At 38.3% G+C, this 22466-nt stretch overlaps 2 protein-coding genes across 10 annotated transcripts in view; one reads left to right on the forward strand and one right to left on the reverse strand.

Annotated features, from left to right (window-relative positions):
• The window catches only part of STXBP5L (syntaxin binding protein 5L), a 330969-nt gene extending 308963 nt beyond the window's left edge, over positions 1-22006 (forward strand). For 3 of the 8 annotated variants that reach the window (XM_061401670.1, XM_061401917.1, XM_061402088.1), the window contains 5 exons: positions 5457-5817; positions 9718-9883; positions 12438-12549; positions 16145-16365; positions 16900-22006. In XM_061401670.1, coding sequence (XP_061257654.1) covers positions 5457-5817; positions 9718-9883; positions 12438-12549; positions 16145-16365; positions 16900-16941 — 902 coding nt within the window. In that variant the 3' untranslated portion in view covers positions 16942-22006. Of the gene's footprint in view, positions 1-5456; positions 5818-9717; positions 9884-12437; positions 12550-16144; positions 16703-16899 lie in introns of those variants that run through there. The other 5 variants (XM_061401581.1, XM_061401487.1, XM_061401832.1 and 2 more) reach the window with 3 other exon arrangements.
• Positions 1-22466, reverse strand: part of POLQ (DNA polymerase theta) — a 251403-nt gene that overhangs the window by 115349 nt on the left and 113588 nt on the right. The window lies entirely within an intron of this gene.

Consider the following 22466-nt stretch of genomic DNA (forward strand, 5'->3'; position numbering starts at 1 on the left):
CAGCTTGTCTCTGTGCCCCAGAGGTGGGGGTAGGGCTGAAAGTGTTAACCTTCTAATCACCTGGTTGGTTCCCCTGGCAACCAGTACCCAACCTTAGGTGAGACTCCAAAATCACCTTATTAACATAATTAAAGACACCTGTATTGTTCTTGTCAGGCAATTCCAAGGATTTTAGGAGCACTATACCAGAAAAAGGGACAAAGACCAAATACATACTCATCATAAATCATAACATCATGCATATATAATATGGTTAATCACAATCCTGGTTCCTAAATTTAATTCTGTTTGCCAGGTGGCTCAATGGTAAAGAATCAGCCTGCCAGTGAAGGAGATACAGGAGACATAGGTTTGATCCCTCAGTCGGGATGATCCCCTGGAGAAGGAAATGGCAACCCACTTCAGTATTCTTGCTTGGAAAATACTATGGACAGAGGAGCCTGGCAGGCTGCAGTCCATGGAGTCACAGAGAGTACGACATGTCTGAGTGACTGAGTGCACACACACAAACATACACTTTATTTCTATACCTGTGTAGCTGAATACGGCTGGAGAAAAATAATCAGACTAAACAGTCTCATTTTGAAATAAATCATCAACAACCTCTGGTGGGTTCCTGTGCTGCTGGGGAGTCATACTCTAATACTCTAGTCTTCTCTCCACCCTTAACAATTACATACTTTCTCCACTCTCCTCAGAGCTTTAATACCTTCTCCACTGTTTTCAATCTCAGCAATGACCATGTCTTCTTTCATTGAGAAAACAATCAGATGAGAACTGCAGCAGCTGCCACCATCACCAAGATTGCTACCTTCTTTCCTATTATTGTGACTAAGCTGTGTAAACTCCTGACTTGGTGAACATCTCCACTTATACACTAGATTCTATTCCCTTTCACCTACACAAGAAAGTCAATCCAGCAATTTTCCTGTTTCCTTTATATATTTATCTATTAGATCAGCATACAAACATGCTGTTATTTCTCCCACTAAAAGAGAAAAATCGTCCTTGAATCTTTGCTCCTACAAATGCCCCATTTCACTGTTTTTGTCTTTAGTGCAAGATTCCTTGAAATATTCAAGGAATACTATTGTTATATTCATTATTTTCAGTTTTATTCTCCCATTCTCTTGAGTGCATTCTGATCAAACTTTCTCTCACACCAATCAACAAAAGCCTTTACAGAGGTCATCACTGACCTCATTGCTAAATTCAATTCTCAAGTCACATCTCACCTGAAATAGCAGCAGCTTACTGCACAGCTTACCATTATCCCTACCTTGTAACATTTCACTTTTCGCTTAGATTCCAGGATACGTTATTTACCCAGTTTTCTCCCTACCTCTATAGCTATTCCTTCTCAGTCCCCTTTACTAGTTCCTCTACATTTCACTGGACTTAAAATCAGCACGCTCAAAGACAGAGTCCTTGAATCCTTCCTGTTTTCTATTTATATCCAAGCCCTACATGAAATCAGCCAGCCTTACTACTATAAATGCCACTTGTAATCTCGTGGGTCATATATTTATATTTATAGTCTGGGTCCATCCACAAATTCCTGATACAGGTGTCCAATTATTTGACAGCCACTTGGATCTAATAGGGCTTCCCTGGTGGCTCAGATGGTAAAGAATCTGCCTGCAATGCAGGAGACCCACGTTTGATCCCTGGATCAAGAAGATCCCCTGGAGAAGGGAATGGCAACCCACTCCAGTATTCTTGCCTGGAGAATGCCATGGAAAGAAGCCTGGCAGGCTACAGTCCATGGACTTGCAAAGAGTTGGACTGAGCAACTTACATTTTCACTTTTCACTTTTGGATCTAATAAGTATTTCAAACTTATGTCCCAAACTGAGTTCCTAGTATTCCTTTGCTGTCTTCCATAGTCTTTCCATATCTATGAATGACAATTCCATCCTTCCAGTTTCCCAGGTCAAAATAAATACTTGTTGATTGAATGATAAAGATTTTAGTGGGAAAGACTGATAATTTGGAAAGCTAGAGTAAGGCACACTTCTAGCCAGTAAGACCTCTTTTAAGTGGAAAATCCTCATTAGTTATCTGTGAATTATTTACTATAGACTGAACTGTTGCCGGGAGAAATATCAATAACCTCAGATATGCAGATGATACCACCATTATGGCAGAAAGTGAAGATGTACTAAAAAGCTTATTCATGAAAGTGAGAGGAGAGTGAAAAAGTTGGCTTAAAGCTAAACATTACGAAACAAAGATCATGGCATCTGGTCCCATCACTTCATGGCAAATAGACGGGGAAACAGTGGAAATAGTGTCAGACTTTTATTTTTCTGGGCTCCAAAATCACTGCAGATGGTGATTACAGCCATGAAATTAAAAGACGCTTACTCCTTGGCAGGAAAGTTATGACCAACCTAGACAGCATATTCAAAAGCAGAGACATTACTTTGCCAACAAAGGTCCGTCTAGTCAAGGCTATGGTTTTTCCTGTGGTCATGTATGGATGTGAAAGTTGGACTGTGAAGAAGGCTGAGCGCCGAAGAATTGATGCTTTTGAACTGTGGTGTTGGGGAAGACTCTTGAGAGTCCCTTGGACTGCAAGGAGATCCAACCAGTCCATTCTGAAGGAGATCAGCTCTGGGTGTTCTTCGGAAGGAATGATGCTGAAGCTGAAACTCCAGTACTTTGGCCACCTCATGTGAAGAGTTGTCTCATTGGAAAAGACTCTGATGCTGGGAGGGATTGGGGGCAGGAGGAGAAGGGGATGACAGAGGATGAGATGGCTGGATGGCATCACCGACTCTATGGACGTGAGTTTGAGTAAACTCCGGGAGTTGGTGATGGGACAGGGAGGCCCATGAATCGCGTGCTGCAATTCATGGGGTCGCAAAGAGTCGGACACGACTGAGCGACTGAACTGAACTGTTAACATTTTATTACAGAAGTTCGTAAATTTAAGCTTCCTGTAATGTGCATTTCTAAAATAGTTTGTAATTCTGACTTGATTAAGCTTTTTTTTTTTTTTTAAGTTAGAAAAGACTAAAGACAGAATCATAAGATTAATAATACAGTGGTGGGATTCTCAGGTGGCTCAGTGGTACCAAAGCAGGAGTCACAGGAGACTTGGGTTCAATCCCTGGGTCAGGAAGGTCCTCTGGAGGAGGAAATGGCAACCTACTCCAGTATTCTTGCCTGGGAAATCCCATGAACGAGGAGCCTCGTGGACTACAGTCCATGGGGTTGCAAAGAGTCAGACACAACTGAGCACACACACAAACATGCACAGGGAAAACTTAAACCTTGTATAAAACTAATGAAAAGGATATAATCAGAGCATTCTTACCACAAATTAGGAAACAAAGCAGATATTTGGGCAAGACAACTTATTAAGAAACAGTCATTTTGATACTGACAGCTTTGTAAGCATCAGGAGTAAGGAAAATGGCTTCCAAAATGTAGATTTCTTGTTTTTTGTTTTTTTTTAACCTACTTTGGGATATCTCTAAATTGAGGGTGTTGTTAATATATACTTCAGAAAGTTTTTCCATGCTATGCAGCAATGGAAATATGGAAGCTTTTTTTTTTTTTTTTGGAACAGAAGGATCACTCCTAGATGAATTAATTAAATCATTCATCATAGCCCTTGGCAGACATTTTCCTCCTTGGTAGGTTGAGAGCTGGTCTTTCATACCTTGACCCTCAGATTAAAGCACCTGAGCCCTTGCTCCCTTATCCCTGTCAGACATTTACAGGCTTCTTGGTTTTAAAAGTGGGTTTAAAAAACACAACTGAGATGTTAAAGCATCTAAACATGTTACTTTGAATTTTATAAATTTTTAATACTTAATAAAGTATTTTCTAAATGGAATGTATTTGTATAATACCCTTTCCAAGTCTCTGGTACATGTACACTCTTGAGGTATGGCAGCCTGGGATAGCTTCCTTATTCTCTCTACATGCGGGCTCAGTCACTCAATCGTGTCCAACTCTTTGCAATCCCATGGACTGTAGCCCTCCAAGCTCATCTGTGCAATTTTCCAGGCAACGATACTGGAGTGAGTTTCCGTGCCCTCCTCCATTACTCTCTACATGATGTCAAAGGACAAAGGAAAGAAAAGGCTGCTCAGGCACTGCTTAGGGAAGAGTCTGGAAGTGTCCAAAGGTCAATCTATCCCAAGTTACCTAAGTCTTTGCAGTATCCAATCTCTGGGACTGGTAAAAAATCACCCATAGGTAATAATCTGGCATGGATGTTCAACCTTGGAGAATCCAGGTGAGTAAACCATTTTTCTGTATCAAAGATGCAGAAGCCTGAGTAAACACCAAATTCAGTTTGTTTTTTAAAAAATACAATCAAAATTGCTAGCATGAACTAGATATTTAAATTTCATGAAGTATTCTGAGTATTCATTTTCAGAAGAAGAAAAATAGTATTTTCTAGTGAATGAGTCTATAAAGAAATGGAATCAGATGGCATGATTATCTTTTCAGTTGAAGTTATTCAGTAAATTAAAATTATAAATTTTCTGAAATTTGTTTAAAAAAAAAAAAAAGTATTTTAATGAAGAAGGCAATGGCAACCCACTCCAGTACTCTTGCCTGGAAAATCCCATGGATGGAGGAGCCTGGTAGGCTGCAGTCCATGGGGTTGCTAGGAGTCATACACGACTGAGCCACTTCACTTTCACTTTCATGCATTGGAGAAGGAAATGGCAACCCACTCCAGTGTTCTTGCCTGGAGAATCCCAAGGACTGGGGAGTCTAGTGGGCTGCTGTCTATGGGGTCGCACAGAGTCGGACACGACTAAAGTGACTTAGCAGCAGCAGTATAGTATAGTGAAAGGATACTGCTGCTGCTGCTAAGTTGCTTCAGTCGTGTCCGACTCTGTGCGACCCCACAGACGGCAGCCCACCAGGCACCCCCATCCCTGGGATTCTCCAGGCAAGAACACTGGAATGGGTTGCCATTTCCTTCTCCAAAGCATGAAAGTGAAAAGTAAAAGTGAAGTCGCTCAGTCATGTCCAGCTCTTCACGACCCCATGGACTGCAGCCTTCCAGGCTCCTCCGTCCTTGGGATTTTCCAGGTAAGAGTACTGGAGTGGGGTGCCATTGCCTTCTGCTGAAAGGATACTGGATTAGGAATTAGGAAACTTGAGTTCCAGTCCAGGCTCAGTCACTAATTTGTTATGTGTCTTGGCCCAAAACCCATCATCTTGCTGGATCTGTTTTCCTATTAATATAATGAAAGGATTTGATGAGTTGATGTCTTAGGACTCCTTTTAGCATTTACTCATTATGATTCAAAGTTATTGCAGCTGATAAATTCACAAATCTACTGATTTATGTGTAATACGGCAATATTATGACACTATAAATATAAATTATAATATAAAAGAAAAAATTTATCACCCACAGATGAATAGCACCTGTTTTAGAAAGAATTTCATGTGCCAGTGACGTGGAATTGTTTTTATAGGTACATTCCTCTCATTGAAAGGAGCTGTCCTAACATTCTCCTGTATGGACCGAACTGGTGGGTTAATGCAACCACCATATGAAGTTTGGAGGGATCCAAACAACATAGACGAAAATGAGAAATCCTGGAGAAGGAAACTGGTCATGAACTGCCCCTCTCCATCCCAAGAAATAGGAGATCATCAGTACACAATAATCTGTTCAGAGAAACAAGCTAAAGTCTTCTCACTGCCTTCTCAGACCTGCCTCTATGTTCATAACATCACAGAAACATCTTTTATACTGCAAGCAGATGTGGTGGTCATGTGTAACAGTGCCTGCTTGGCATGCTTTTGTGCCAATGGGCATATCATGATAATGAGGTATGTGCTGTCTTTATAAATTATCTGGTAATCATAACAGTGCAAATATGGTAAAATTATAAAAAGTATATGTGTAACGTGCAAGATAAATTAAGAAGCAACTTGAGATCATTGTTTCATTATGTTTGTGAATGTTTTATTGCTCAAAAATTTGAGGAGAGTTGGAGTTTATTTTAGGTTTTGTTTGCTAAAAATGCTTTGCATTGTGAATGAAATATATGTTAACTGCCATCAAGGAATCCAAGGAAAGAGTGATTCTCCAGTCATTCACACATTCATTCAACATTTATTGAGCACCTATCTCCCAGATGCTATGCTGGGCACAGGATATATGAAGATGAATAAACCACAGGGAAAAGAAATGAACTGTTACCTTTACTATGTTTCATAGTACACACAAGAATTTTCTATACAGAATTTAACTTTATCCTTATAACTTCTCTAGGACATAGGAAATGAAGTATTATCCTGCTTCCTCTATTTTACATGTTAATAAATTTGCCCGAGGTTGCAAGTTTAGGAAAAAGTGAGATCAACACTGAAGAGTATACTAAAAATCATCCCTTTATTTGAACCTGCTGCAGGCTATACATTAAGAAATACACATGGAGGAAGAGTTTGGGGTGGACTTTTGAACTGAAGTCATAGCTATATTGAAGGCTAGGTAGAAACAGATGTGAGGGAATTTTTCTGAATGTAAAACTGATTGGTTGTGAAAGATAATGGAGGTCATTAAATCTCAGGGTAAGAAGAGAACTTAAAGGTGAAAATTTTTTGTCATGAACTTGGATAATAGTGATGTCATTAATAGATAAGAAAGTCAGGAGAATTTGGAGAAAATAAGTCTGAGAATGAATACTTGGAATATGAGGTGCGTATATGTCAGCTTGAATAAGTTTAGCAGGCAATTTACAGTCTAGACTCTTAAAAAATAGAGGTGGAAGATTCAGCTCTGGAAATCATCTATGTAAATGCATTAGTGAAAGTTTTGGCAGTGAATGAAATCATCAAAGACAGTATTAAAAAAGAGGAGAAAGAGACTTATCTGGGGACAAAAATTGAGGGAGGGGGATGCATATGAATACATCTATATAGTGCCAGAAAGAAAGAAAATCCAGCAAAGGAGATTGAGAAGCAGTCATGAGAGAGCTAGAAAAAGTATCACAGTAACATAACTTCATGAAAAGGATAGAAGAGTATAAAAAAAAAAAGAAAAGAAAGGACAGATGACTACCAAAACGATGATCAAGAGTTAAAACAGAAAGATCAAAGAATTTGAGTACAAGAAAAGACACTAGATGTAGATATAAGTGATATTTGAGAAAACAAATCTTTGGAGCACAGTGAAGATAAGACTAAATTTCAAGGGAGGCAAGAATAAAGGCAGTGACACAGATCAGGAATTGACAAAACTATAACCCCACGCAATATCCACACTACCGTCCACCCAATATAATACTGTATAGCCTGCAAGCCAAAAATGGTTTTTACATTTTCAAATTGTTGAAAAAAGCAGAGAAGAATATTTCATGATATGTGGAAAGTATATGAAAGTCACATCTCAGTGTTCATAAAGGTTTGGGGAACACAACCACACCACTTGCTTATATATTGCCCATAAGAAAGAGCGTGTACACAACAGGCAAGAGTTGAGTAGTTGTACCCGAGACCACATGGCCTACAAACCCTAAAATATTTACTATCTGACTCTTTAAAAAAAGTTTGCCAATTCCTGAGACAGAGTTCTTTTGGGAAATTTTGGTAAAAAGAGAGATGAGAGATAGGAAAGTAATTCAAGAGTGAAACTGGGGTTTTGAGAGTGTTTTTATTGTATAGTAGAGGTAGTTAGTGGAGGAGACAGTTTTGAAAAAATAAAAACAATCATTTATAGTCTTCTTATTCTCTTATATGTTTCTTATTCTTTATCTGATTTCTTTTCTCAAATTCTTTTTAGAGATTTCTGATGAGGGCCATTCCAGTCTTGTTTGAAAATAATGACTTAACTCCTAGACATGCCTTAGTTTAGAAGGGAAAAAAAAATGTGTGTACACTCCCCTAAGCTCACATTTAGTCACTCAAAATTTTTCTTTTAAATTCAAAGACATTACAATATTGTCACAATTGAAATTTTAGCTTGATAGTGATTTTAGCTTGACAGTGATAGTGAGAATTCCAGAAAAAGATCTATTTCTGCTTCACTGACCATGCTAAAGCCTTTGACTGTGTGGATCACAACAAACAGTGGAAAATTCTTCAAAAGATAGGACTACCAAACCACCTTACCTGCCTCCTGAGAAACCTGTATGCTGGTCAAGAAGCAACAGTTAGAACCAGACATGAACTAGCAGATTGCTTCAAAATTGGGAAAGGAGTACGTCAAGGCGGTGTATTGTCACCCTGCTTACATGCAGAGTACATCATGAGAAATGGCACGCTGGATGAAGCACAAGCTGGAATCAAGACTGTGAGGAAAAAGATCAACAATCTCAGATATGCAGATGATAATGGCAGAGAGTGAAGAGGAACTAAAGAGGCTTTTGATGAAGGTGAAAGAGGAAAGTAAAAAAACTAGCTTAAAACTCAACATTCAAAAAACTAAGATCATAGCACCCAGTGCCATCACTTCATGGAAAATAGATGGGGAAAAAATGGGAACACTGGCAGATTTTATTTTCTTGGGCTCCAAAATCACTGTGGACAGTGACTGCAGCTATGAAATTAAAAGATGCTCATTGGAAGAAAAGCTATGACAAATCTAGACAGTATATTAAAAAGCAGAGACATCACTTTGCTAACAAAGGTCTGTATAGTCAAAGCTACGGTTTTTCCAGTAGTCATGTATGGATGTGAAAGTTGGACCATAAAGAAGGCTGAGTGCCTTAGAATTGACGGTTTCGAACTGTGGTGCTGGAGAAGACTCTTGAGAGTCCCTTGGACAGCAAGATATCAACACAGGCAATCCTAAAGGAAATCAATGCTGAATATTCATTGGAAGGACTGATGCTAAAGCTGAAGCTCCAATATTTTGACCACCCAATGGAAAGAGCTGACTCATTGGAAAAGATGCTGATGCTGGGAAAGATTGAGGGCAGGAGGAGGAGGAGGTGACAGGATGAGATGGTTGGATGGCATCACCAACTCAATAGAGATGAGTCTGAGCAAACTCCAGGAGATAGTGAAGGTCAGGGGAGCCTGGCGTGCTGCAGTCCAACAGGTTCCAAAGATTCAGAAACAACTGAGTGACTGAACAACAACAAAATACCCAATCGGTAAGACACCTGAGATGTAGTATTCATTTGGATGTGCAAATTCTGATCTATTGTGTATAACTAATTCTGTAACAGTCCCAGTCATTAATCACACCTTCAGTACAGGTGCCATAAGTCATAGGTGATTTTCATTTTCTGTGTATAGAGGAAGTAAAGGAATGGGGAGGAAAGCCACTCCATTCCCAGGCATAGTGAACTAGACACACATCAGTGTATAACCTCAGACCCAGGAATTTTGCCTTAAAAAGAGACAATGGAGCAAGTATGCAGGCAGCCGCTTTCTAGTTATAGTGTTTCTGCCATAATAAAAGATTACAACAGTAGGAACCTGTGAAATGCTGCACAAAGCATTTTGAAATTGCTGGCCAGTGCATTTAATCCAGCCTTCAAGGACATCTGCTAAGTATCTGTGTGGATTAAAATAGAACTGTACCATAATTTTTTGTGAAAATGATTTTACATGAAGTTCTAGTTTACTACCATTGAGACTTCAAGAAGATAAAAAGAAACAACCATAAAATAGTAGTATAAAAATTACTGTTTTATGTAAAGATCATTATATTTTATATATAGAAATTAAAAGCTTCTAACAACTTGATATTGAAATGTGGATTTGGTTTTTTCCATTCAGCCTACCTAGTCTTCGCCCAATGTTAGATGTTAATTATCTGCCACTGACAGACATGCGGATAGCACGGACATTTTGTTTTACCAATGAAGGACAGGCATTATACCTCGTCTCTCCTACTGAAATTCAAAGGTTAACATACAGCCAAGAGATGTGTGATAATCTACAGGTAGGTCATTTATGAATAAACATTGAACGTAGTTGTAAAAAAGAGAATGAAAGGTCTAAAAGCTCAAATATTATTAGGCTAGACAATAAACATGCCTGCCCTAGAACATGTTTTGAATATATGTTCATCCTGGTGATGCTACCAAGTTCTACTGTGGTTCCAGATATACACAGAAAAAAAAATAAGAAAAAAGGGGATGTGGGAAGAATGTGGCGATCATATATATCAATGGTTGTTCTGTTTATTTCATTGTTTGTTTTGCCTACAATTCACAGTTAATAGACTTAAAAGAAACCTTAATTGTGGGCCATACAAAATAAATATATATCCTATAGGTTAGAAATGGGCATTTGCCTATGGTCATAGCAGTAAGCAGAGCTTAGAAACAAAATAAATGTAAAAGAATTTATTTAATCTTGGATAAGTAAATGTCATAAAATTTTAAAAGACATCCTAAGGATTTAATTGGTTTCTCTCCCTTATTTTAGAGAAAAGAAAACTAAAATTATTACAATATAGAGGTTCACAGTATAAGCTCTGAACTGTTTAAGCTGCATTTTGCCTACTGGTATAACTTTGGCTATTTTACTTAATCTACTTGTATGTTCTACCTCGTGTCCGACTCTTTGCGACCCTGTGGACTGTAGCCTATCAGGCTCCTCTGTCCATGGGATTTTCCAGGCAATAGTACTGGAGTGGATTGCCATTTCCTTCTTCAGGGGATCTTCCCAAACCAGGGATTGAACCTGGGTCTCCCACATTGTAGACAGACACTTTACTGTCTGAGCCACCAGAGAAGTCCTATGTTCTACCTTGAAGCATTACTGTGAGAATTAAGAAAGAATTCATGTAAAGCACTGAGAAGAATGCCTGGAACATACTAAGTTTTAAAAATAAATAATAATAAATGTTATTCAACATATATTTAAGTTTTTTATATGCCTAGTACTTGGCTGGGCTGTAGGAGTACAATCATAAACAAGATACAAGTCCCTACCTGCTAGTGTGGAAGGAGAGAGAAATAGATAACCACAATATTCTGGAAAATGGTTGTCTGTACATGGCTCTGCCAGTGCTAGAGAGACACATTAAGAGCGGACTGGGTTAATGGAGCAAAAGGGAAGGGGTGGTTAGAAAAAGGTTGTGAAGGATGAATAGGAGCTGTCCATAGGGAATAGATGGCTGGAGGTGGGAAAGGTAATAATATTCTTGACAGAGCAGAGGCATGTGAAAGCCCCAAGGTTCAGGAAACTGCTAAGAAAGTAGAGTTGGGAAGTGGAGAGAGTGAAGGAGTGCTGATGGAGACTTAGTCAAGAATAGAGCTTGGAACACCTTGTAAGCTCCTTAAGAAATCTGGCATTTATCCCCAGGGTAATAGGAAGTCATTGAAAAGGTTTAGCAAATTTGTTTATTAAAACTAATATTCTGGTTGCAGTATGACAATTTGTTTGGAAGACTTAAGGCTAAAAGTAGGGAGAACAATTTGGAGGCATTATTTTTTAAATAATTAAGGCCAGAAATAATAGTGGCTTGAAATAAGACAGCCAACAGTGATAGAAAAAATTAGCATATTCAGTGACTATAAACTATGATCGGTTGGATTGGAGGGTTATTAGATAGAGGAGTGAAGAAAAGGAAGGAATTAATAATTATTCCTGTATTTCTGGGTTGGGGAACTAAGTAGATGGTGTAGCCATTTCCAAAGAGAAGGGATTTGGGAGGAAAAGCATAGGTCTAGGAGTAGAGGTGAGGGCGGAAGATGATGACAGTCATCCTGCAAGTTCACACACAAGCTGATACTAGCTCACAGATCTGACTCTGGATTGAAGTTCCTCCAAATCCATGGTTCTCAAATTTTCATCTGCTTTAGAAAGACCAAGGGCTTCCCTGGTGCTCAGATGGTGGTGGTCTGCCCACATTGCAAGAGACCTGGGTTCGATCCCTGGGTTGGGAAGATCCCCTGGAGAAGGAAACGGCAGCCCACTCCAGGATTCTTGCCTGGAGAATCCCATGGACGGAGGAGCCTGGCAGGCTCCATGGGGTCGCAAAGAGTTGGACTCAACTGAGCGACTAACACATACAGCAAGACCAAAATAAGTTAAAACATTTTATAGCAAGTTAAGTTAGAAAAAAGTTAGAACAAGTTATACATAGATAACCGGATTAGTATGTAAATAAAGTATGTAAATAAAAATGTAAATTCTGATTAGTATGTTAATAAAGCCTGTGAATTCTGTAATCAGGATTAATCTGTAAATTAATCCTAGGGTGAATATTAGCTTCCTATGCTTTCTAACTGTAGAAGGAAGAAGACAAGAGGTCATAAAAGTGAATATTTTAAGATGCCAGTTCTTGGAGAAAGGAAAGGAAAGAAAGACGGTGGAGGAAAAAGTGCCAGAGAGAGGGAATTAGAAACTAAGCAAAAACTACCACGAAAATATATGGAGAACAGATTTTTCAGCATTTGCATGACGTGCTCTAACATGCCACCAGTTATCTTTTGATCTATTAATTTATCCTTAGTCTAATGCTTTTTTCTTTAAATTTGATATAGGACATGCTGGGAGATTTGTTTACTCCTATAGAGACACCAGAAGCTCAAAACAGAGGCTTTCTCAAGGGCCTGTTTGGTGGAAGTGGACAAACATTTGACAGAGAAGAGCTTTGTGAGTAAACTCCTGATTACAAACTGTACCAAAAAACAGACAACCTCTTTCTAGACTCTTTCTAGAGGGCTTTGCTTCTCTACCATGAAAATTATTTGTTTACCAAACATGAATAGAACTGGTCACTTTGTTTTAGAAACAGTTTAACAAAAATAGTACATGTAATTCATACAGATAATGAGTAAGCTAATAAATGTGTCATTTGCACGTAGATCAGACCTGCAAGGCAAGGTGAAGGCACTTGGTTACTTAAATCTGAAAAAATGTTTTTGAATCTGCCTGCCTCTAACTACTTCTAGGAAACAAGTTCTTTATTCAGAATTCAAGGTTTACCAATGGTACAGAATAAATCACTTAAAAAATATCTAGCAGAGACTCTGAAGAATAATCATCAAAATGCAGTAAAAAGGAACATTCTCAAAGAGAAATTAAGATTTTTCCAGATTCTCTTACCCACTGTGTGGTCTCTACAGGTCAAAACTCCTTTTTCCTTGAATTTTTAACTATGCAAAATATCTAGGTGCTTCCATAAAATGGACTATTATTCAGCTATAAAAGGTAATGACATTTGATACCTGCTTAACATGGATTACCCTTGAAAGCATCATGCTAAATTAAAGAAGGAAGACAAAAAGGCCACATATTGTATTATTCCTTTTGTACAAAATGTTCAGAATAGACAAATCCATAGAGACAGAAAGTCAGCAGCTACCAGGGACCAGGGCAAGGAGGGACTAATGGGTACAGAATTTCTTTGGGTAGTGATAAAAATGTTCTAAAATAGATAGTGGTGATAGTTGCACAAGTCTGAGAATCAGTTAAAAACTACTTAACTGTACACTTAAAAAGGGTGAACTGAGGAATTCCCTGGAGGTACAATGGTTAGGACTAGGTGCTTTCACTGCTGTTACCAGGGTTTGATCCCTGGTCCGAACCTAATATCCCACAAGCTATGCACCGTAGCCAGAAAATTTTTTTAAAAAGGTGAGAGGTGGTGGTGGTGGTGATGGGGGTGGGGGGTGGCAGTGGCTATGAATTTTATGATATGTGAATTATATCTCAATAAAGCTCTTATTTTTAGAAAACTTAATCTAGATTCCACTCCTAATGTTATATCCTTGGGACCACTCACTAAATTTTTATCAAGATAGCTATTTTTCAATTTTTAAAAGTTCAGTTCAGTTCAGCTGCTCAGCCATATTACTCTTTGCGGCCCCATGAACTGCAGCACGCCAGGTCTCCCTGTCCATCACCAACTCCCAGAGCCTACCCAAACTCATGTTGAGTTGATGATGCCATCCAACCATCTCATCCTCTGTCATCTCCTTCTCCTCCTGCCCTCAGTCTTTTCAAATGAGTCAGCTCTTCGCATCAGGTGGCCAAAGTAATGGAGTTTAAGCTCCAACATCAGTCCTCCCAGTGAACACCCAGGACTGATCTCCTTTAGGATGGACTGGTGGATTTCCTTGCAGTCCAGGGGACTCTCAAGAGTCTTCTCCAACACCATAGTTCAAAAACATCAATTCTTCAGCACTCAGCTTTCTTCACAGTCCAACTCTCACATCCATACATGACCACAGGAAAAACCATAGTCTTGACTAGACGGACCTCTGTTGGCAAAGTAATGTCTCTGCTTTTTAATATGCTGTCTAGGTTGGTCATAACTTTCCTTCCATAAAGTAAGCATCTTTTAATTTCATGGCTGCAGTCACCATCTGCAGTGATTTTGGAGTCCAAAAAATAAAGTTAGCCACTGTTTCCACTGTTTCCTCATCTATTTGCCATGAAGTGATGGGACTAGATACCATGATCTTAGTTTTCTGAATGTTGAGCTTTAAGCCAACTTTTTCACTCTCCTCTTTCACTTTCATCAACAGGCTCTTTAGTTCTTCTTCGCTTTCTGCCATAAGGGTGGTGTCATCTGAGGTTATTGATATTTCTTCTGGCAATCTTGATTCCAGCCTGTGCTTCATCCAGCCCAGCATTTCTCATGATGCACTCTGCATATAAATTAAATAAGCAGGGTGACAATATACAGCCTTGACACACTAGGAAAAGGAGTCTGTTGTTCCATGTCCAGTTCTAACTGTTGCTTCCTGACCTGCATACAGGTTTCTCAAGAGGCAGGTCAGGTGGTCTGGGATTCCCATCTCTTTCAGAATTTTCCACAGTTTATTGTGATACACACAGTCAAAGGCTGTGGCACAGTCAATAAAGCAGAAATAAGATGATTTTCTGGAACTCTCTTGCTTTTTCAATGATCCAGCGGATGGTGGCAGTTTGATCTCTGGTTCCTCTGCCTTTTCTAAAACCAGCTTGAACATCTGGCAGTTCACAGTTCACGTATTGCTGATGCCTGGCTTGGAGAATTTTGAGCATTATTTTACTAGCATGTGAGATGAGTGCAATTGTGTGGTAGTTTGAGCATTCTTTGGCATTGCCTTTTTTGGGGATGGGAATGAAAACTGACCTCTTCCAGTCCTGTGGCCACTGCTGAGTTTTCCAAATTTGCTGACCTGTTGAGTGCAGCACTTTAAAAGCATCATCTTTTAGGATGTGAAATAGCTCAACTGGAATTCCATCACCTCCATTAGCTTTGTTCGTAGTGATGCTCCTAAGGCCAACTTTTCTTTGCATTCTAGGATGTCTGGCTCTAGGTGAGTCATCACACCATTGTGATTATCTGGGTCGTGAAGATCTTTTTTGTATAGTTCTTCTGTGTATTCTTGCCACCTCTTCTTAATATCTTCTGCTTCTGTTAGGTCCATACCATTTCTGTCCTTCATTGTGCCCATCTTTGCATGAAATGTTCTCTTGGTATCTTTAATTTTCTTGAAGAGATCTCTAGTCTTTCCCATTCTATTGTTTTCCTCTATTTCTTTGCATTGATCACTGAGGAAGGCTTTCTTATCTCTCCTTGCAGTTCTTTGGAACTCTGCATTCAAATGGATATATCTTTCCCAAAGTTACTTCATTAAAATTAAGTAAAACTGAGTTTTATAGATGATGGGGAAATTTTTAATCTTTTATAAAGTAATAAAGTTTCAACGTATGTGTATTAATGCCCATAATGCATATATACCCCATTCTCTAGTATTTACACAGGCGTACAAACACACGCACACACTCAGATTTAAAAAAAAACAACAAAAAACTACTGAGGGCTACAAAGGCTGATAGGAAGATGAACACAGATGATTTGGAATGCCCAGCTGGGCAGAAATTTAAATAAATCATCAGGCCTGAGTTTGGAACAGACACTAATATGGGTTAAATATGAGGTCACAATAAAATTGTGAGCATACCAATGTAGTAATATAAAGAAATGCAATTATGTCATTACTGTATGAACCCCTCCCCCATATACACAATAAAACATATGGTAACCACATCTCAGTCTCTTTCATAGGCATTTTTCTTGGGTAAATGCTAACATCTCCAAATACATATATATCTATGATAGGAACAAATATGTCTCTCTGTGAGAATTATGACAATAAAATTCAATATAAGTACTTTGTTTGGTCATAAGCCTGACTATACTTACTTGAATTACTGAAAAACTGTTTTAAATTGCTATTGCTTGAACTCCCAGTTGGGGAAGCTACCGCAGGAAAAGCATCACGCAGCCTCGCGCAGCACATTCCTGGACCAGGTGGTATAGAAGGGATGAAAGGCGCTGCCGGAGGGGTGATGGGAGAGCTGACTCGAGCACGGATCGCCCTTGATGAGAGAGGACAGAGGCTGGGAGAGCTGGAAGAGAAAACTGCAGGCATGATGACCAGTGCAGAGGCATTCTCCAAACATGCACATGAGGTAAGCTGCCTATGTAAATACAGGCATCTTCATCCAGTAATAACTTTAGACATTTAGGTTCTGCACAAGAGAGCCTAAACAGAGATGCCACTCTAAGTAATCATGTGTAAGAACCAAGGTAACTGGGACCTTGCTCTATGTATTATAATTCTTCTTGGATTGGGGAGAAAAAACAGGGTTTTTTTTTTTTTTTTAAAGTATTATATTAATACTTCTTCACCTTAGAGGATGGCTTTAAAGAAAATTATCTATTGGTTCTGATACACTACGATCCCCCCTCAAGAAGGTGTGAGGGGCCGCAGAGGCTGAATTCACACATTCCTTTTTGTCTCAGTCATTAAAAATCATTTCCTGTCAGGCAAATGTTTAGAGCTTGACTGGTTTGTAAAAATATCTATCTGTAGTTTATTTCATAATATAAAGGTCGTTTTAGAAGTTTTGAGGTTTTGGTATGTATGATGTGCTCAACATGAGCTTGGATTAGAACTTTTAAATATTTTTTAACATCTTATGTGACTATTTTTTTCTTTCCAGTTAATGCTGAAATATAAGGATAAGAAATGGTACCAATTCTAAACTTCTAAAGAAGCTATGACTGCTTTGAGAAACCATTATTCAGGGAAACCAAATTTATTCCCAGCATCAATATTCAACTGCTAGAAGCCAGTTTCTTCTACAAAATGTTCCATTACAGTCCATCTGAATTTATCATAAGGGAGACTTATCAGAGACATTGTACAACCCAACGCTGGAATCCTGGTTAAAATCCCAAGATATGGCTGAATTTGCCTTTTCCCACATGGAATGGAGCTATCATCTTGGCATGTCGTTTGCTAAGGATTTACATTTAGGAACTACGGGGAGTCCTTCTGATTTGAAAAAATCCTGTACAAACAAAAAGCATTAATGCACTTAATGAAAAAAAAATGCATGATAAATTAACATCTTAAGAGGAAAAGAAAAAAGCATGTTGTGACAGAAGAAAAAAAAAGATTTATGGTAAACTATTTTTATAAATTGGGCCACACCTGACAATTTAAAAAAAATCTGTGTTAGAAGATATCAGTGCATTTCAAGTACATTTGCGATACCCAACTGACAAAGCAAACAAACCAGAGTCTTTTTGTCATCTATAACTTTCATTATATACTAGGACATTATTGAATTCTTATGTCAAGAGTCTGATTAACATTGTTCTCTCTCCATAATATTTTACATTATTCACAGTTCTCAGTCATAATCAAATATAGCCAGTACAGTAAATTATTCCTAACACAATTATTTCCATCACCTTCAGAACAAGTTGCTATTTTTAGTCACAACCAATGCAGGGTTGGGTCACCTTGAAGCATTTTTTCAGCTTGGCTTATACTCTGCAGGGGAGTTGACAATAGGTTCGGGGAAACTAGACTTACAAGAACAATGCAGTTAGCTTTCAGAACTGATTTCACACACTGGTTTCAGTTTCTAAAGTGATATATTTTTAATGCTCCATTTGTATCCTTGTCTGCCAATTACACAGTATATTACTGTTCAATCCCTGTGGGGTCTTCAATTCAAAGGTGCTCTTGCAGCCTGATACTCACAGACCAAACTGGTCATTCTCTAGTCTGATTCAGTAAAACCTCAGTTAATGTTTTAAGAAAGGGATTCTGACATTTCTGATTAACAAGGGCTTTCATTAGAAATTGCTTTTTGGTTCAATATTTATTACCAGGTTATAAAATGTGGTGGTGTTTTTGCTAGCTTGGATTTAGTCATAGAGAGTGTAATGATACAAAATCAATGCTTTGTCACTCAATTGGCTAAATAACATAAGCTACAAGATTATGTCAACAGATACCAAACACCGATTCCTTATTAAAAACTCTGTTAAAAGTGGAACAAAGAATATCCTTAATATGATAAAAGGTATCAGAACAGAGAAGTAGTAGAGGCCAACAAGACAAGACACCTGCTACCGTTATTTAACATGATTCTGGAAGTCAGGCCATAGGAAGTGAGTATATGCAGATTCTGGGACCCATCCAATAATATGTATGTTGTTCTTTCAAAAATAATCTTTTTAAAGAAAATTAATGGGTTCGGCTCATTAAATTTTGGTTAATCAAGGTCTTAATAGACTTACATTGTGTATCTTCAGAATTCACCATTTTCCTTAAGTCCAGGATCTTTTAGTAGCCAAAAATAGTATTTGCGCTTTTTTTTCTGGTGAATTTGTTTAAAGAGGCACTTTCTTTAATGTTCTCAGTAATTTTGACAAAAGCAAATTAATTTTGAGAAAGAAAACAAATACAAAATATTTTAAAGCATACCAAAAAAAAAAAAAAAAAAACCAGAAAGGACAAAATAGCATTTCACAGAAGTGCTTAAAACTCTGACTTTAATGAATAGACCAAAAGTTTGTAATTGGCACATCAATTAGAAGTAAGGTTCTTCTGAAATGCTTGAAAAGAGGTTCTTTTTGTCTTTCAATATAGTTTTTATAAACCCTTTCTTAATGTAAGGGTAACTTCATCCCACAAACTTGTGATTAGTGGAATACAAATTAATGAGGTTTTACTGTATCAAAATTATTTTTATAATTCAAAGAGATAGCAATAACAAGAATGTGATATGGACGTGATTTTTCTCTGAACATTTCTGTTCCGTTGCACTGACCTTAGCACACGCGCACACAGACACACACATACATACTACTACCACCACCTAATCATCGTCATCTTTGGAAAACAACTACTGTTGATGCATGGAATACTTTACATCTCTCTTCTCTACTATTTAACTGTCTTGCCTCTACCTTGGAACATAAGAAAAATACTCCTAGTAACTTGAACAATGATAGAGAAAATGACTCTGAGCCTTAGTTGTCATTAAATTACGTTTTGTCTGCTTAAGGTGATATCAGAAGATAAGGCTTGCAGTCTCTACAAGTTGACCTTATCTCCTTATGACTCCCTAAAGAGAGAAGCCTTTCTTAGTGTCCCAGGAGAAAAATGGGCCTTTAGCATTATAATTCATCATGAGAAATTGGAAGTATATGTTTCCCTGGTTCTAATAATGCCAGCAATAATCCCTACCAATAAATTATCCATTAACCCTGGAGTTTGGAGGGATGGATGACTGATTCATCATTTATTTTAATCCCCTGCAAAAGCAGTACTATCAGCTCTGCTTCCTACACTTCACTGAGACCCAGACTTAGTGCCCTGGTCATCATCAGGGTCTCTGTCTGACTTTGGAAGGATGGTGACAGAACTGAGTGAGATGTTTTCTGATAATTTAGTCAAAAAGATGATTTTTCAAACCTTTCATATAGCTTTTGAATGATTCTCAAATTAATAAATCAGAATCCAGTGTCTCTACTACTCAAAGATACTAAGGGATTATAAAGGAAAAAGTTTACTGTTGGAGTCCTTTTATAAAAATGTGAACCATATGTCTGTTATCTACATTAAGGGGTTACCATGGCTTTGAGAAAGGAAAAGGAAAATAAAGATTGTGTCCAAGGTTGGCTGAAGGAGATTAAGAAGAGTAGACTAAAAATCCTCTCGTTGGTTTAGGATCATTGGGACAACCCAGGAGTTTATCTGTATGATTATAGTCTGTCCTTGTGGGAAGACACTGTAACTTGATCACCTTTGTTCACAGAGGGCAATGCCAAAACGTTCCTGCCAGGTCTTGCTCTTTGCATCAGGAGAAACACGGTAGCTTCGCGGCTTCTTCACCTCTGTCCTCTGTAGCCCCAACCCCACTTCTGAGCAGTTACTGTTTCACAGACACACTGCTCCAGATGTCAGAAATACATGCCAGTAAGTCAAGTATTTGGACTGCACCATTGTTGGGAGCATGGTTATAGAAGTTTATTGTATATATTTGCAGACAACGTAGCCCTGAAAGGACAAAATGCAAAACAGGAAAGGTCTGGCTTGGGGAAGAAGAGGAAGTGCCAACTCAGTACAGGTAGGCTCGGGCAGAGAGGGACATGGGAGCCAGAGTGAAGTAGAAGAAGCTTTGATGGAGAACTGAAGCACGGCTGGTCTATTCAAACATTTATGTAGGAAGTGATTCTCAACTTTGGCTGTGCATAAGAATCACCTAAGGAGCTTCTAAAATTCCCAGTTACACCAAAATCTTTCAGAGTGGAAACCAAACATCAGTACTTTTGAAAGCCTCCAAGATAGTTCCAATATCCAGCCAAGGTCGATCACCACTACTAAGGAAGACGCATTTATCTATACTGGCGGGTGTTCAAGCCCCACTTCTGAGGCATCAAGGAAAGTAAGATATTGGCGATACAGTGTTGGCCAGATTGATATCTGTGTTGCAACCCAAAACAAATCTGTACACATTTCTGACCAGGCAGTGCTCCATTAGCTATTAACTCTGTCTTCATGATTGTCTCCTAGTGACTTTGCCACTAATTATTCCAGTTCAAACATCTAGATTTTGATTGCCTTACACATTGTGACATCAAAAGACACCAGAGATATCATAAAAGTTCAACAGCATTAACACTAAGTGGAAAACTAATTCTTACTAGTTGGATAGCAGAAATTCTCAAAACAATCATATACTAAATCAGGTCCAAATTTATTATGCATTCTTCATTTGAAGGAGACATGGGTACCAGTTACCTGTTCTGCCACAGTGATATTTTATTGAACTTGATCTTAGCAAGAAGAGAGGACATCTCTCCTTTTTTGATTGTTGTCTTTGCTCCCAGGGCAAAGGATTTTGGATTTATTTCCTAAGTTACTAGACATTTGTTTAAAGGAAGAAGGCTTACAACTCACTATGTGGCTTCCAGTGCCCTGAAAAAGTGCTTTCACCTTCAAAAAGGGAGAGTCTTCCTATCCAAGGAAATACTAGTCAATGAAAAAATGGGAGTTCCGTTCTCTCATCTCACACTGCTCCCCTATGGTATGGGCCCACCCTTCTCAACTACAAAGCCAGAAAATGAACTAGGTGGTGGTTCTTGACAAGTGTACACAGGATCAAAATCTCTAATAACCTATAATTTTTAGTACTTAATTATGTGATGTTTTATTCTAGGAAATAAGAAACAGATGATATCATTGATGTATCTTTCTTTCATCTTCAGAATTTTTGCATCTTTTCAGAAAACGACAAATTACTATTTTTCTGTTGCACTCAGCAATTGTGACTATACTTAAAATTCTTGTAGTCTGTAGAGATATCAATAAAATTGTATATGTTTGTACATAGATGCTCTCTTATGTTATGATGTCATATACCACTAATGATTGTTGCAAAGATTAAATATGGACAAAGGTAAGACCCTCATTTGCAACACTGTGAACCATGGTTTTGCAAGCTATAACTGTTTTAAAAAGGGGAGGTGGGTGGGGGAGCTATGTACAGTATATGTATTTGAACTAAAATAGAGAAGGGGAAATAAAACCTAAACATCACCAACTCAATGGATATGAATTTGAGCAAACTCCGGGAGATAGTGGAGGACAGAGGAGCCTGGTGTGCTGCAGTCCATGGAGCTGCAAAGAGTCAGACACAACTCAGCAACTGAACGACTACAGCAAAGTTCCCCAAACTGAAAGATTTTGCTAGAGTTTATTAATCTAAAATGGGAGAAATAAATAAGATGTATTTACAAATTCAACATTCATGGCCACTTCCTCACTTTTTTTTAAGTTCAAACCTTAATCCCATGCAAGAAAAAAATAATCTATTATAGGCTTATACTACCACCTACATCACAAACATACACTAACCTGCACCTCCAAAAGTCCCCCAGGAAACTGCATTCTCCTGCTCCTCTGGCTTTCATCCACATGGTTAATTCCTCTTCTGCATTTTCTTTATATTTACTCCACTGTGGCCTTAGCAAACTAATCTTATTTTTTCAAATGCTGTCTAATTATTCAGAAACTATTTCCCACCACCACCATTTCCCTCCTAATTTTGGTTCTGTACAAAGATGGCAGAAAAACAAACCAACCCTAGCCTAAAGAACATTTTTTGATTAAAAGTAAAACTATCAAGACAAACTCTTCAAAAATCCAAATACCCAGTCTCCCCTTCAGAACCTTCTCAAAAGGATCCATTTACTTCTTCACTCT

Source organism: Bos javanicus, chromosome 1 (genome assembly GCF_032452875.1).
Source record: "Bos javanicus breed banteng chromosome 1, ARS-OSU_banteng_1.0, whole genome shotgun sequence".
Taxonomy (NCBI): Eukaryota; Metazoa; Chordata; class Mammalia; order Artiodactyla; family Bovidae; genus Bos; species Bos javanicus.